General features: G+C 38.4%; 1 protein-coding gene across 1 annotated transcript in view; it reads right to left on the bottom strand.

Moving 5' to 3' along the window:
• Positions 1-1,357: 1,357 nt before the first annotated feature.
• LIN7A (lin-7 homolog A, crumbs cell polarity complex component) overlaps positions 1,358-14,381 on the bottom strand; it is a 47,352-nt gene continuing 34,328 nt past the window's right edge. Inside the window, exons 3-6 of the mRNA XM_033057643.2 lie at positions 12,612-12,683; positions 10,074-10,283; positions 4,968-5,176; positions 1,358-3,462 (exon numbers count right to left, since the gene is read on the bottom strand). Of these exons, the coding sequence (XP_032913534.1) occupies positions 3,420-3,462; positions 4,968-5,176; positions 10,074-10,283; positions 12,612-12,683 (534 nt within the window). The 3' untranslated portion in view covers positions 1,358-3,419. The remainder of the gene's footprint in view (positions 3,463-4,967; positions 5,177-10,073; positions 10,284-12,611; positions 12,684-14,381) is intronic.

Below are 14,381 nucleotides of genomic sequence, written 5' to 3'. Positions count from 1 at the left end.
AGGTTTAAGATCAGGGAATTCAAACACTGGGGACTTTTTATTGATTATTTCCAAGCTGTGTATGAGTGTAGCAGCAACACCCCCTCAAAAGCCACTATTTATTCCAAGCTAGTAGTTTAAGTTGTTTAGTAGTGGCTCTGCTTACAACCTTTTTAACAGAATACCTTACTCTATTTTACGATATATGTCAGACAGGTGGAATGAATCACATTTAATGGATACCTCTAACTCTTGACTTTGGAAACAGTCAGTGTAAGTTCCACAGCTTGATTTCGGACAGCTGAAGGTAGAGACAATGAATTCATCAAACATGTATCTAAAGCCTTCTGCTCATTCAGGCTGCATTCCCTTCACGGACAAGCAGGGTTAACATTCACATCCCTAATTCATCCTGACCATCTCAGGGCTAACCACAATGAGCTGTATGTCCCAACAGACATGTATTGCAGCAGGCAGCACATTCTTGCAAACTGGCCCTGAATACTCTCAGGTTTAGAAATCTATTTTGTTTTATTGAAAGCTGGATATGGAAATGGTCTCACTAATACTTATGGACAGTACTGCTTCTAGCTAATAATCCACTGCTTACACATGGAATGGTCCTTAGTGCTTCCAGACACTTTTCTGCATAATTCTGAAATTCAAGCTGGTGGGGTTTTTGCTTCATCCAAGACTATGGAATTCTTCAATACCTTCTAAAGTACTAGTCAAATCAAATGTCACAGTGAACTATGGCTAGTACAGCAGAGCCATCAGCTTCACTAAGTAAATGCCACCAACCTTAAATCTCTATTATTATTAGATCCTGCATCTGGATCTTTGGTGTAAGTTAACACGATGCAAGAGTGTGTCAACACTCCTTTGGTACTGTAATGAAGAGACAAAAAAGGCATCTTGGATCTTCTAACTCATTTTGCTGCCAGTGCAGAGAAACATGAGGAACCCCACAGGTAAATATAGGCAATTAAACTCACTAAGTTGACTGAAAGAATATCAATTTAGTGTAGTGTAATAGCAAATCCCAGGACACCAATCAGTTAAAATACAATGCAGAAATACCTGCAGACCTGCATGTAGAAAGGGTTGTCTTCCCTGCACTTGTTTGGATACTAATTCAGCTGTGCACATGTGGAAGCACCATGCTGAATCAGGACTAAATACATTTAAATCACAAATGAAAATACCAGCTACAAGCAAAACCATATCACAGGCTTAGGGACAGTGGTTATTCTGTGATTAAGTAGCTGTTTTATTGATCAGTAAGGGGCATGAAAAGCAACAGAAAGTTATTTCTTCCTGTTTCCACTTCAAAGTCATTGACAGTTCTTACTGTTAAATGCTGGCAAAGACTAGAATGTTAATTTTAATGTGTATAAATAATTTATTGAATAATAATATATGAAAATGAATTTTATATGCTTCTCTATGTGAATGACAGTCTATTATTGAAATTTATTAATCAGCACATTCCACTCAAATTTTTTGAGGAAGAGGAGGGAAGGAGGTGGAGAGGCGGTTTGGAAAAATGCAGTACAGTGGGCTGACTAAATCTGAATACTTGGTCTCTGAAAATGTAGCTATCAGTGTAATTCAAATCATAGTGAAGAGATACAGAACAGTTATATGCAGTCATAATAACAACTTATATACTGTCAATATTAATAGCAATGCCTGTTAAAGAACAGTTTTAAAATAGGTACATACAATTTTATTAAGTATAAAAAGACAGCGTGCAGAGCACAATACAATATATTTCATCTTCAGTTCTGGTAGTTCTCAAACTCCACTGTCTTAATTGATATTGTCACCAATGACCTCTGAATATAATTACCTCTCTGTATAAAATGAGGCTTCTCTAGATGAATTTATGCTGCTTGGTTTTAAAAATACAGTAATTTTCCTTTCAATGGCTACTTACACTGATCAAACACTGTCAAAGACTGTTGGCTAGCCTGCATTTGGTTTCTAACATATGCTATGATACTGCCAATTTCCACTGTTTTGCTTTGTCTCTCTGTTTGTGAATAGATCCTCCAATATATTAATTGTTTCTGACTTTGTTCCAAGTTCACAACCAGAACTCTGTTTCTGACCATTTCTACATTCCATTCCTCACATTACTGAACTTTCACTGACATCAGCAGGAAATTTCAACATGCAATGACTGTATGGTTTTCCCTTAATCTCCCTTTTCTCTCCCAAGTCTTTTCTAATGAAGCATAGAAGGCATGTAAAAATCATCTTTTTTTAGGATTTGGAGGTCCATTCTCTTATTTTCTTGAACACAGATAACATTTATAGCCTTCCAGCTTTGACTATCTTCTTTGGAAAAGCAGACATGTAAACTTAAGAACTTACAGATTTTACTTGCACATTCCAACTTGGTTTAATTAAAAAAAGTCTGAACTCTAAGTTCAAATTGATTTAAATGATAATGTGTGAGTCTTAAAAGAAACAACTTACACTTCCTCCTCTATAAAATATATTAACATTAGACTGGAAAATAAATTAAATAATACAGAAATGCAGAGATTATGCTATCACAGTAATATCTGCCAAACAAAGCTCGGTCTTTTGCCAACATTAGCTTACTACATTTGCATTACATGCTAAGCAAAGACCCTACTTCTCTAACAGGTACATTCAGACAATATATATTTTATAGAATAAATATATAATATATCCAGTTATAGATTTCTGAATATAACTATAATAGATACAAGCAATACCTACATTTAAAAATACAGTTCTAGGCTTCCCTAACTTTACTACTAATAAAATTAAAGTTGACCTAAAACTTTCTCACTCTGTTGATGCATAATAAAATATATGGAAACACCAAGAGTAAAAAGCCAATTGCTTCTACAAATGGAATACTTTATAAATATAGTAAATTGCTATTTCCAGAGGGAAATCTGAAAATTATAAACAGGAAGTTAGGTTAAAACAGCTCTACAATATATAGTACAAAGTGGTTATGAACCGTGATGTACGAGTTTGATATCTGTGGCAAAATTTGGAACTGATGTGTTTCATTTTTTGAGATAACTGTAGAGAAAGATCCTGCTTTCAAAAGCAGCCAATCTTAACCTCCTTAAACAAAACTTTCAGTGACTAGAGAAAACCAACTAGAAATTTTTCAGAGTAGGGAGTGCAAGATGAGATCAAACAGAATTATTTGGAAGCCCTGGACTTCACTGTTTCATAGGGTTTACCAATCATGCTGTTCTCATTTGGAATAGAGTCACAGAATTAAAAGGTATCTGAGACTGCTCTGTGCTGAAAGGCCTTATCATGATGGTACCCTCCCTATGGCTCACTTTAGCCTGGTACTGTACATTCTCCAGATGAATTCTGTTTCATGTTCCTGTAGTTGTTTGCTTTTGCTGGAATACTAGAGTACAGCTCTAGTTGCTTGATTACTGAACTCTTGATTGAGGCTTCTTCTTTCTCGAGAACAACCTAGAATTAAAGAAACATATTCCTCAGAGCAAGCACAAAGAATTGAGGAATTAAGCTGCTGGCTGTCTCTTCCTGCCTTTCTTCCCTTTCAATTTAAAATCAGCAAAATTTCTTTACTTGCTAATGAAATTATTTAGGCAACTGAAAAACATTTAAAACTTCATGTGTAGGTCTGTCTCCTGCAATGGCCTTGGTTTACACAGAAACCCAAAACTTACTTCATGAAATACTATGGTTTATACCTCTTGTCTGCGTTGAGGCCCTGAGGTGGGATTCAAAAAATTGTCAGGACTTTTGCTTGCCTCAACAAATTTGGAATTCTGGTGGTCACAGGACAGGGTGTTTACAAGGTGGGTGTTTTCCCCTGAATACCAACAGAGGTCAGTGTCAACACTAACAAGGATGAAACCATCACTGGGAGCCTCAGATTCTGACCATCTGGGGACTTTCTGAGTCACTTGTTGACTCTTCCAGTACACGCATACTGTTTTGGGAACAGTGATGAGATTAGGGTTGGGACACATTTCCTACTTGATTTTATTTATACAAATGGAGCATATCTATAAATGTATTCATAGCACAAACTCTCACTAATTTCAGAAAAACTGCATATATAGAGATCTGAACCTGCTACTGGGAGACTTGCAAGCCTCTTGGAAGTTACTGTGATACTGAATGTCAGTTAAGAGTGAATTAAATACTTCCTACCAAACCAAAAGCAAGCACTTAGAGATGCCCTGCAGAGCAACCAGAATGAAGTCTGGGTTCCCTGTTGCAAGGAAGAGGATTGGAAGACTTTTCTTCACTTATCACCAGCAAATCTTGATGCTTCATTGCAGAGTGGTAACAGATTAGTTGAAAATGCTTTGAACTATCTAAATCTGGTGGCATATTCTTATTTGTCATAAATGCTCTGGTTGTTAATATAAAAAAACCCATTCCTGGGACTTCTTTAATTGCAGATAAGCTAGAAGTGCACAGTGGCTTTTGATGTCAGGGTTGTTAGTTTGAAACTGGCTCCAGAATTTGCTATGCCTTTAACATGTTTTCAAAATGCACCTTTACTGGGAAAAACCATGTGGAAATGTACCAAAGAACGAGCTCTGCTCATCCTGACTGCAGTTAAGGGCTGGTTGGGGCCCCAAGAGTACCTGATTGTCCCCCTTGCGGCTCCCTCCATCCTGTCCACAGCCCAGGACCTCATGTCAGCCCCTAGGGCCATCATCTCCTGCCCCACCAATGCCCCAGAAGGGCCAGTCTCCAGCTCCCCATAGTCCTGCCCTGCCCAACCATGGGGTCCCACTAAACTGGGCGCCCTGTGGGCTCATGTCCCAGCCTGTCTCTATCTCCAGGCAGGTGCCCAGGTCTGGGGCTGCCCTGCTCCTGTCTGGAGCAGGGATGGGCTCTGGCACCAGACGCTGCCCTGACAGACCCCAGGAAGTGACCGGCCCAGGTGGGGTGCTGCCAGCGGACTTTAGGGAAGAACAATGAATCCTCTCACCTACGACATATGATTTTGCTGTGTACTTTGCTGCTGTTGCTGCTGCTGAATGAGCAATTGCTGCTGTTGCCGGCGCCGGGCTGTTCTCAGTTTTTCGAAGCGAGCTTCCATCTCCTCCAGCACCTTGGGAGTGTAGCGCACCACCAGCTTCACGCTGTCCTTGGCTGCCTTCAGCAGCTCCACTGCCTTCTCATGGTGTTCTCCTTCCACACTCTGGGAGCAGGAAGAACAAATTTAACAGTGAATACGGTGCTTTGATCTAGACTTGTGTCTTTTTCATATGGAAAGCTAGTCAGAGTTTTATGTAGTTTCCACACCTTACATTTTTTAAGGGACCACTGAAAAGAAAGCATTAAGTGAAACTCATGAACTGCTGGGCAGGTATTAATTTTCAAGCCCTGATTTCTATGTTAATGCTGCTTGGAACAGTAAATTTCCAAAACAGGGAGGCTACTCAGCTGTTAAACAGAGTATTCCATTTCTACCACTAAGTGACTGACTGGAGTCATATGCCTTTTAGGTATGTGCATTGTTACACACTTTAGAAAAACAGAAAAGTTTTCTAATGGTACACGACTGTCCATGTATTGTAGGATGTATTCCAAAAAACAAAAGTATCTCTGCTGAGAAAAAACCCAAGAGCCTGAGGATCTGTGACCTTCACATAGGTTTTAGATCATCTAAAACTAAATCTTTTACCTCCCACTTAAAATAAATCCAAGTTTTACTACCTGCTGTCTTCGAAAACTCTTATGTATGTCATGCTTTTGGAAATATAAGTCTCACCTTAAGAGAAAGTGTACAAAATTTGGCATTGTTTTATACTTCCTTTTTTGCTCATAAATCATGGTCACTATGGTATGGCATGGACATTCAGAGGAAATGAGAGGATATTCAGTGGTGTCACTTTGGTTTTGCTGTGCATCAACACGAACTTAGAACATGTTATGAATAAACATTGTTTATGTTTACTCCTCCAAAGTTACATGAAGTAGAATCATTTGCCTTCAAAGTGCTGGATGGATCTTACCAATAAGACACCAATAAGAAATTGTGATTGTTTTGTAGGGGAATGGCAAGATGGTGTGTTTTAATACGTCATTTAACAACCTAGCAAACTGCATTTATTTAATGATTGTCTGTTTTCTCTCCTGTTTGTCCCCAGCCTTGTTTTTCCAGTTTAGACAGTATTAGAAATTAGAAATGAAGGGTTTGACTTTGTTGCTATCCAGGTCAATGGAAAATTCCCATTGATCTGAACAGTAATGATACAGAATTAAGCCTAATGCTCTGAGCCATAAGCAAAGGGGGAAAAAACCAAAGGCAAACATAGTGCTGCTAAATACAAATCCTACTCTCTGAACACACCTCACTCAGATCTTGACAACCACAGTTTCCAGCCGTTACTAATATGACTGCTATACTTGCTCTTAATGTCTTTATTGCTGCTTGCACTCCAACTTTCAAGGTATTACAAAAATTCTACCTGCTTAGCAACAGCTGCACAAGTGAAATAGCAGAGGCCCTTGGAGGTGGGAAAAAGGAAAGGGCAAAGGGAGTTGTTTTGCTATTGGAATTCTTCTGCCTCTGCAAACCTTTAAGGCTGTGCTGGCAAAGGACTCCTGCTGGTATCTATAGGTCATTTCTATACTTTGCTGACTGGATTATGCTGGTGGGGAACATTGCAAGGATCTGACACTCATCTTACTTTAGAATTGCCCACTGAAAGTATATCTTTACTTAACATATAATTTTTTACTACATATACTTATAGGAACTTATTCTTTTTTTTTCCATTATTGCATTGGCAGATTGCCTCAAAGAGAAGGACGATGCAAAACACTATAGAGATAAGAACAGCTGAAAGAACTGCAAATGTTGTGTGGGCAAATACCAACCATTACTCTATTCTGGTTAACAGGCTTGCCATATATCTAAAAAAAAAAATCACTTTGCTGAAGACAAAAAAGAAAATCTGTTAGCCCACAAGTTAGGAGACTGAGAAGAGTATTTCTATTAGGTATCCCTAAACAAAACAGTCATTATAAATTTATTTTGTATCCTTTCTGTATCTGACTCACACAAGGTATCTGACAAATGCAGAACCTTAGTCAGATATCAACAGGCACCAGTACAGTAATTTCATGACCATAAGGCGCACTGGACTATAAGGTGCACCCCCCAGGAGTCGGCAAAATTCGCAACTTTGTAGATCAGATAAGGCGCACTGGACTATAGGGCGCACTTTTTTTTTGCAGCAAGGCTCCACCCCCAGCTCCCTCCGCACAGTTGCTGGACGAGGCCCTGCCCCAACCCGGCAGCCATTGGTCCCCAGGCCCACCTGTACCCGGCAGGGGCGGTGCCACGGGCCCCCAGGCCCGCCTGTATCCGGTGGGGCCGGGGCATGGCCGCCATCCCTCTGTGCTGCCTCACTGGGGCCGGGCTATGGCCGCCGCCCCTCCATGCCACCTCCACAGGGCCAGGGGGTGCCTGTGTAGGGGCCGTCCCGCCTGCACGGGGCCGGGGGTGCCTGTGTAGGGGCTGTGAAGCCTCCACGGGGCCAGGGCGTGCCCGCCACCGCTCCGCCCCGTCTCCACCTGGCAGCTATGGCCCTGCCGGCTCCCCCCGTGGCTCGCAGCTCTCACTTCCGGGTAGGCAAATTTTTTGAACTTTGTCCATCAGATAAGGTGCACCGGACTATAAGGCGCACTTCCGGGTTCCAGGGAAAATTTTAGTCAAAAGGGTGCGCCTTATAGTCGTGAAATTACTGTAAGTGTTTTTGTCCAGCCAATCTGCTGGGCTCATTACTTTCAATTTCCTATATTTTTAGGGGGTGTGGGACAAGAGTAAGTAACAAAATACTTAGCATAATGAGAAGACACTGTTTTTTAACATGCAGTGAAACAGCTCAAGGAATACTCTTCCCAGTCACGCTGGGATAACAAATCTGGATTCTGAACACATAGCTCTAATTTTATGTTGCTAATTATTAAGTTGGATAACCATCAGTGATTGAGCACAAACAAGTTACACATATTTAATTTCACGTCCCACCACTGAGCCGTCTGTTCTACCGAACATACTGTATATTATTTGCTATTCTCCAGCTAAGAGAATCACAGAGTGAAACAGTCCCAGTGAAAAATGCTAAATTTAGATTTTTTTTGTCCTATCTCAAGCTATCTCCAAACAAATAATAACTTCTATATTTTTTGCATTTTTAAAAATTATATTGTGTGGGATTATTCAGGCCAAGACTGGTTTATGAATAGTTGCTCATTACTGTGAGGGTGGTGTGGCCCTGGTACAGGTTGTCAGAGAATTTGTAGATGTCCCATACCTGGCAGTTCAAAGTCAGGTTGGATGGGGTTCTGAGCATCCTGCTCTAGTGGAGTATTCCTACCCATGGCAGGGGCATTGGAACAAGATCATCTTTACGTCCCCTTTCAACCCAAACTGTGCTATGATTTTGTGATTATTTAAGTATGCCACTTGAATTCAAACTTTGAATTCTGTTGTTTGGACTCTGAATACAAAAATATTTCTCTTGCGTCTCTAAACTTTCTAATGTGTCCACATGCAATTGGGAATTTCATACAGTGTTTTTTGCTGCATTGCCTAAATACATATTCAAGAGCACATGCATCAAATTTTTGACTGGAGAATCATAAAATAGAGGTGACAAGAGGTTCAAATTCAATATATCTTGACACCTGAATGTTCACCACTTTCGTCTCTGGTCTTTGCCTAGACACTATTCACAGTAAAAGGATTTTTCGAAACCATCCATCAATTAGTAAATTGAAACTATTTTCGTCTGCCTTTTTAATCACTTGTTGAAAGAAACAACACCAAAATTCTTTGATCAACTTTAAATCAGTGAAGTTCAGGCAACCAACTTCCTTAAATATTAAATTTATTTATTTTTCTAAAGACTAAATAATCTTTTCAGTGGGTTTTTCTTTCCTTTCTCATTGCTATTTGGTACAATCAAGTTTTCAGAACTAGTATTTCTCTTTTGAGACCATGATAGGTGATAGAAGAAATGGTAAAAAATCTGTCTGAAGCGTTACATAAAAATTTTGTTACAAGAGAAAGGGAATAGCTAGTGTTGAGAGAAACAGATGAAAACATAGCAACATTTTTATTGTTTATGGGCATGCAACAAAGAAGAAGTTAAAGTTTTAAAGTCTTAGATTTCTGACTGGACTCAGAAACTGTTACTCTGTGCCTTCCATGCATTTAAATACAGGGTCAGATGGAGGTTTGCATGGAAAAAGACAAAAAGACTACATGTTCATAACGGGAAGGGTAAGGTTGTTTCCTATCTTTTCAGTACTTAACATTCTTTGCAAAAGAGAATGCAAAGCAAAATGAAAGGCAGAATTTGACCCGTATCATGGAGTCAGGTACTTGTGTATTCTATTCCAACAGCCCTTTTCTTTTTTTTTTACCTCCACCAGATTGACATTCACAGTGAAATTACTACAAAATACTCCACCTTGATTTACATGAAAAATGACCATGTGAAAAATGTACCTTTTTACCAACATGCTCCCTGTATGGGAACATTTGTACAGCTGATTTCTCTGACAAAGATATCACAGCTGGATGAATACCACCAAAAGAAATCTAGAAGGTGCCCTCCACTGCAAATGAGCACCAAATGTGTGTACCAAATTTCTTTCAATTTTATGTGCTCAAAGGCTTTGAAGGTCACAAGACTGCACGAGTGCCACTGTGCCATCACTATGCTTGGAAAGGGCTGTGTGCCTCGAAGGCTACGAAACGAAAGAACGCAGTCTGTTATTAAGCTTTTACTGCAAGAGGAATTTACAGAATTATCATTTAAGGACATAGGTTCCTTGTAAATTAGGCAGGTGGTGTGGATTTGAAATTAAGCTCTTCAAGCACTCTCCATTACAACAAAAATTGTAATGGCACAAAATTGTTGGTGAAGCTCTGCCTCACTGCACTGCAAACGCACACTGAAGGGTCTCTCACAGAACTAATTCTTTTTGTTTTGCTGCATTCTAAATCATGGTGTTAGAACAGCTGGGAAAAATTAAAATCCAGATAAAAATGAAAGCTCTATCAAATTTCCACATACCACTCCATTAACTGAAAGCAGCTGGTCCCCACGTTTGAGCCCACCATGCCTTTCTGCCACTCCTCCAGGAATGATGCGAGAAATATAAATAGGTGAGTTTTGTTCCTTTCCTCCCATGACATTAAAGCCCAGGCCTTCCTCAGTCTTTGGCAGCTCCACCACTCGTGGGTGTGAATGGCCTTCGCTTGCAGCAAATGCAGCAACTGTTGCCTGGAAGAAAAAAATGATTGATTTGGCTATTTAGGGGGAACAGTGATAGACACTTTGTGGTTCATTTGCAGGAAGAACTCCTTCCTGTGAAAACATTTCAGTATCTTACTCTAACATTTTCTGATTATATGAAAATATTTTAAAATAATTGAGTTCTATGCCAATGTTTTTGAAATAAAGGAATAAACAGAGAAACAAAGAGTTCAGGTGACTTGTCAAAGATAATACAGAAAGTTACCAGCAGAGCCAGAAGTAGGCAACAGGAAGCCTTACTCTGTGGTGGTGCACCCTTATGATCATTAGTGCATTTCTTCTTTGCCTTTTCACAGGGAGAAAATTTATTCCTGTGGGATAAGATAATGGGATCTCTAATATGTTCCTAGTTGAAATAAAATGGATGAAATGAATTGGTAACTCTCTGCTTTGCTTTCAGAGTTATGGAATTATTCATTTTCAATCCTCAAATTATATTCTTAAATTAAAAATGTAATTTATAATCTGCAAAATCTTGCAAACTAAGTAACTTCTGGAACAGGAGGTTTTATTATACAATTCCATCAAAACTTTTATTGAAAAATTAAATCTTAAGACAACAACAGATACATAAATCAATTAGAAAACTCTAAATTGTTTAACTTATTCCAGGGGAAAAAAAATGAAGTAACATACTATAAAGCTTGCATCCAGGAAAACATTACATTTATACTTGATTTTTCACTACAAGCATTTTCTTACTTATCAGTCTTAATAAATCATAAAATAAACATTAAGAAAATATTTTACTGTTTCTAAAATGTGTTTGTAGTTCAAACTGTTTGAACAATTTTGCATTACACTAATATTTTTGAGCATCCTATAACGCTTATGCTTAATAGAAGCTAGTGATGATGTGACATAATGGATCATTCTCAATTATATGTTTTTGCACATGCAGAACTTGTCATCATGCATACATATTATGTCAGACATGAATGCACTAGGAGAATGAAATGCAGACAGCCCAGAAATAACCAGGAAATATTGCGATATTGAAACATTGCTCTGTAACCTGCTGTTCTATATGAGTAAGAAATGAGAATGGGAAACACTAATTGGACTTCTCCCCATTTACTAAATAACACAGCAATAATTTCTATTGCAGTGTAAACAAATCAGAATTTCATATACACATTTCTCTGTATAGAACCAAAGATCTTATGAATTTACATTGACCACTAGCTTTTAATTAGAAGGTTAAAATCAGAAAAATGTCCTACAGGAAAGAAAGTACTATTTAATATGGAAAATACACTGTAATTTAGAGCATATTAGGTTATTTGCTGCTATTATGAAGCTTGCATCTCTAAAATACTCTTAAATCATTTTGTAACACACTCCCAACCTTCCTCTTCTGATACAGCTTTAAATTAAAATCTCCAAACAAAAATACTTAATGGCAAGAGATCTTAGTTCCACTAGGACTTCAGGGAGTTTATGTTCACAGGAATGGGATCATAAAGAAGTATCTCTAACAAAGATTTATGGGTTTTGCAAGTAATTTCACATAGAATCTGCAAAGACCACATAAAAGACACTGTTTTGTGCAAAATGATAACAGGAAAAAGAAACCCACGGTGGATCCCCTTGTTTGGAAGCATCTATTTTTCTGCATGTTATGAAAATACAGAGCATATTTCATACTGGCACACAGAATGGGCTCTTTCATGGTTGTGTGAATTCCCTTATCACTTCAGCAGCAGCAGTAACATAGCTGTCATTGTCAGGATATAAGAAAGGCAGGTCCATGTGGACAGAGACAATGTATTTTATTAAAACAGGCAATGTATCAGAAAAAAAACAGGCTTACATTTAGCTGTGGAGCCAATAAAATGTTGATCAGGCCATTTCTGTCACTGTTCATCCTTACCACTTGCTCAGTACCTACAGTTCCCATTAATTAAAAGGGGAATTTTGATTGTTTAGTTTCTACCTCCCAAATAATTGTGTCCTCTCTGGATGAGATGCATGGGAAAACAGTCCATTAAAATATTTGTTGTTGTAGGTAGACTGCTACAGAAGAACCAGTAGATTTGCTTTTGCAAAGCAAGTTTTCAAAAAGCATCATAGTCCATAAAATCATTCTCTTTTCTTAAGCTACAGAAGCAGCATAAAGGTTGAAATTTTCCATTATGATTGTTACCTGGGAAGTAGCACTGGTTCTAGACTCTGGGCTGCCACTGATGTCTAAATTTTCTTACAGTGTACACACGAATACCTGAAACACACACGCGCACAGTCAATTACTAGATCACTTTGGTAACACGTATTTCAACAGCTGCAGTATCCTACCTTTGCAGTGGCCCTGGCTCGGAATTCGGGGCAGCCATTAACAGTTATGGTTTCATGCATGTATTGATACACCTAAAATGTTCATGAAAATAAAATGAAATTAATTATAGGAACAAAACAAGGATTTTATATTAACCCAGACAGGAGAGTCTCTCTCTCCCTCAAAAAACAGCTTTCATTAATGCTGTATTCACACAACCACAGAGTCAAGTGTCTGCAAAACTTGAAGATGTTTAGGTTAACAGAGAGCATCAATCTGTGTTTCTCACAATACTTTCCAAACTTTGCATCTTCCAACACAACTCTCTTCCATTCTTCAGCAAGCAGTTTCCTAAAACCAGAACAGTTAAGTTCTATGTTATCAAAAATTCGTGTTTCCAGGCAACTGACTTGAATGCAAATGATCTGAACTCACCTGAGTGGTATCTCAGCCTCCAACAATGGCTTCTTTAATGTCTGAACTGTCTTATCAACTAAAAGACTTAGGAAACTGATGTTAAAAAAATATGTAAGCTGCTCAGCATACAGAAGAAGAAGAAGAATGCTGCTTAGTTGAAGAATGGAAGTGAAAATAGTTCTGGAGAAAGGTCGCAGTACTACCTTCAACTACCGTCAACTGTAACTAGGTATAGTGAAAAGGGGTTGACAATCTGGTAGGTCAGGTCAGACATGGTCAATGAGTAATATTATCCTTTAAAAATAAATTTTACATACACACAAATTACATAAAATCAACCCCACCAATATATATAACTTTCTGTCTTCTTTTTCTGGTATACACTTTTGGCCCACTTTCCCTGGTCCTTAACTCTCCCTTTTAAACATGTGCAGCAAAGGGAAAGGAAAAAGCTTTGTCTTACATTGCCTTTGTTCTTTGGATTTGTGACACTCTCAGAGGAAAAATAACAACCAAAGCCTTGATACTAGCCAGTTATTTTGAACGCAAACTTAAAAAATAAAAATATTTTTATATAACATACAGGAAAGTTTTTGGAAGACAAAGGTGCAAATGCAAACAAATGCAACAACCAAACAAATCAAACATTTCTTTAACTATTTAAAATCACTTTTTTTAAAAAAAAAGTTGCTATATGCCACTGATTGACTGTGGTTGTTTTCTTGACCTAATTCATCAGAAATTTTGTTTCATGTGCTTTGTATCTCAGGCTGCCCTCCTCATCAGAGAGAACCTTTGCTGGTAAAGTATGTTAGTTTTTACAGCAATGTTCTTAGATTCCTTCAGGAGTGCAGATTCAAATGTACTTTCAAAAATATATTTACCTTTCACTCATTTGCTGATGCTTTAGCAGAAGTGCCAAAACTTTCCTGTTTGGTAACGTAAATGTTACTTTGGGAGAGAAGTACTTAAGTGACCTACAAGCAATGGCTTGTCCCATTGACAGACAAACGTTCCCCATCCCCGTGTCCTGATGACTTGTGATGCAGTACCATAATGATGCATCTCTTCCTGCTGAGCCTGTTAACATGAAACTTAACACACTGACAAGCATATGCTGCAAACATCTATACAGAATTAAGATTTGTAGCTCATTTCTGAGTTCAGTGGACAGACATATTGTTAATCAAGCACTCTTAAAGAGCAAAATGTTTGGTCATGACTGATCCCCAAACCTTTCTCTTGGGGTATCATACATAAGGAAAAGGCAAAAAAGGAAAGGAGATAACAAATGCAGTACATTTCAGAGATCTAAAATATGACAAACAGTTCCAAAACACAGCAAAAGCTTCTTTGTCTTGACTATTGTCAGC

Source organism: Catharus ustulatus, chromosome 4, assembly GCF_009819885.2.
Source record: "Catharus ustulatus isolate bCatUst1 chromosome 4, bCatUst1.pri.v2, whole genome shotgun sequence".
Lineage (NCBI taxonomy): Eukaryota > Metazoa > Chordata > Aves > Passeriformes > Turdidae > Catharus > Catharus ustulatus.
Note: the sequence above shows the minus strand (reverse complement) of the source record. Positions and strands in the feature narration are given on the sequence as shown.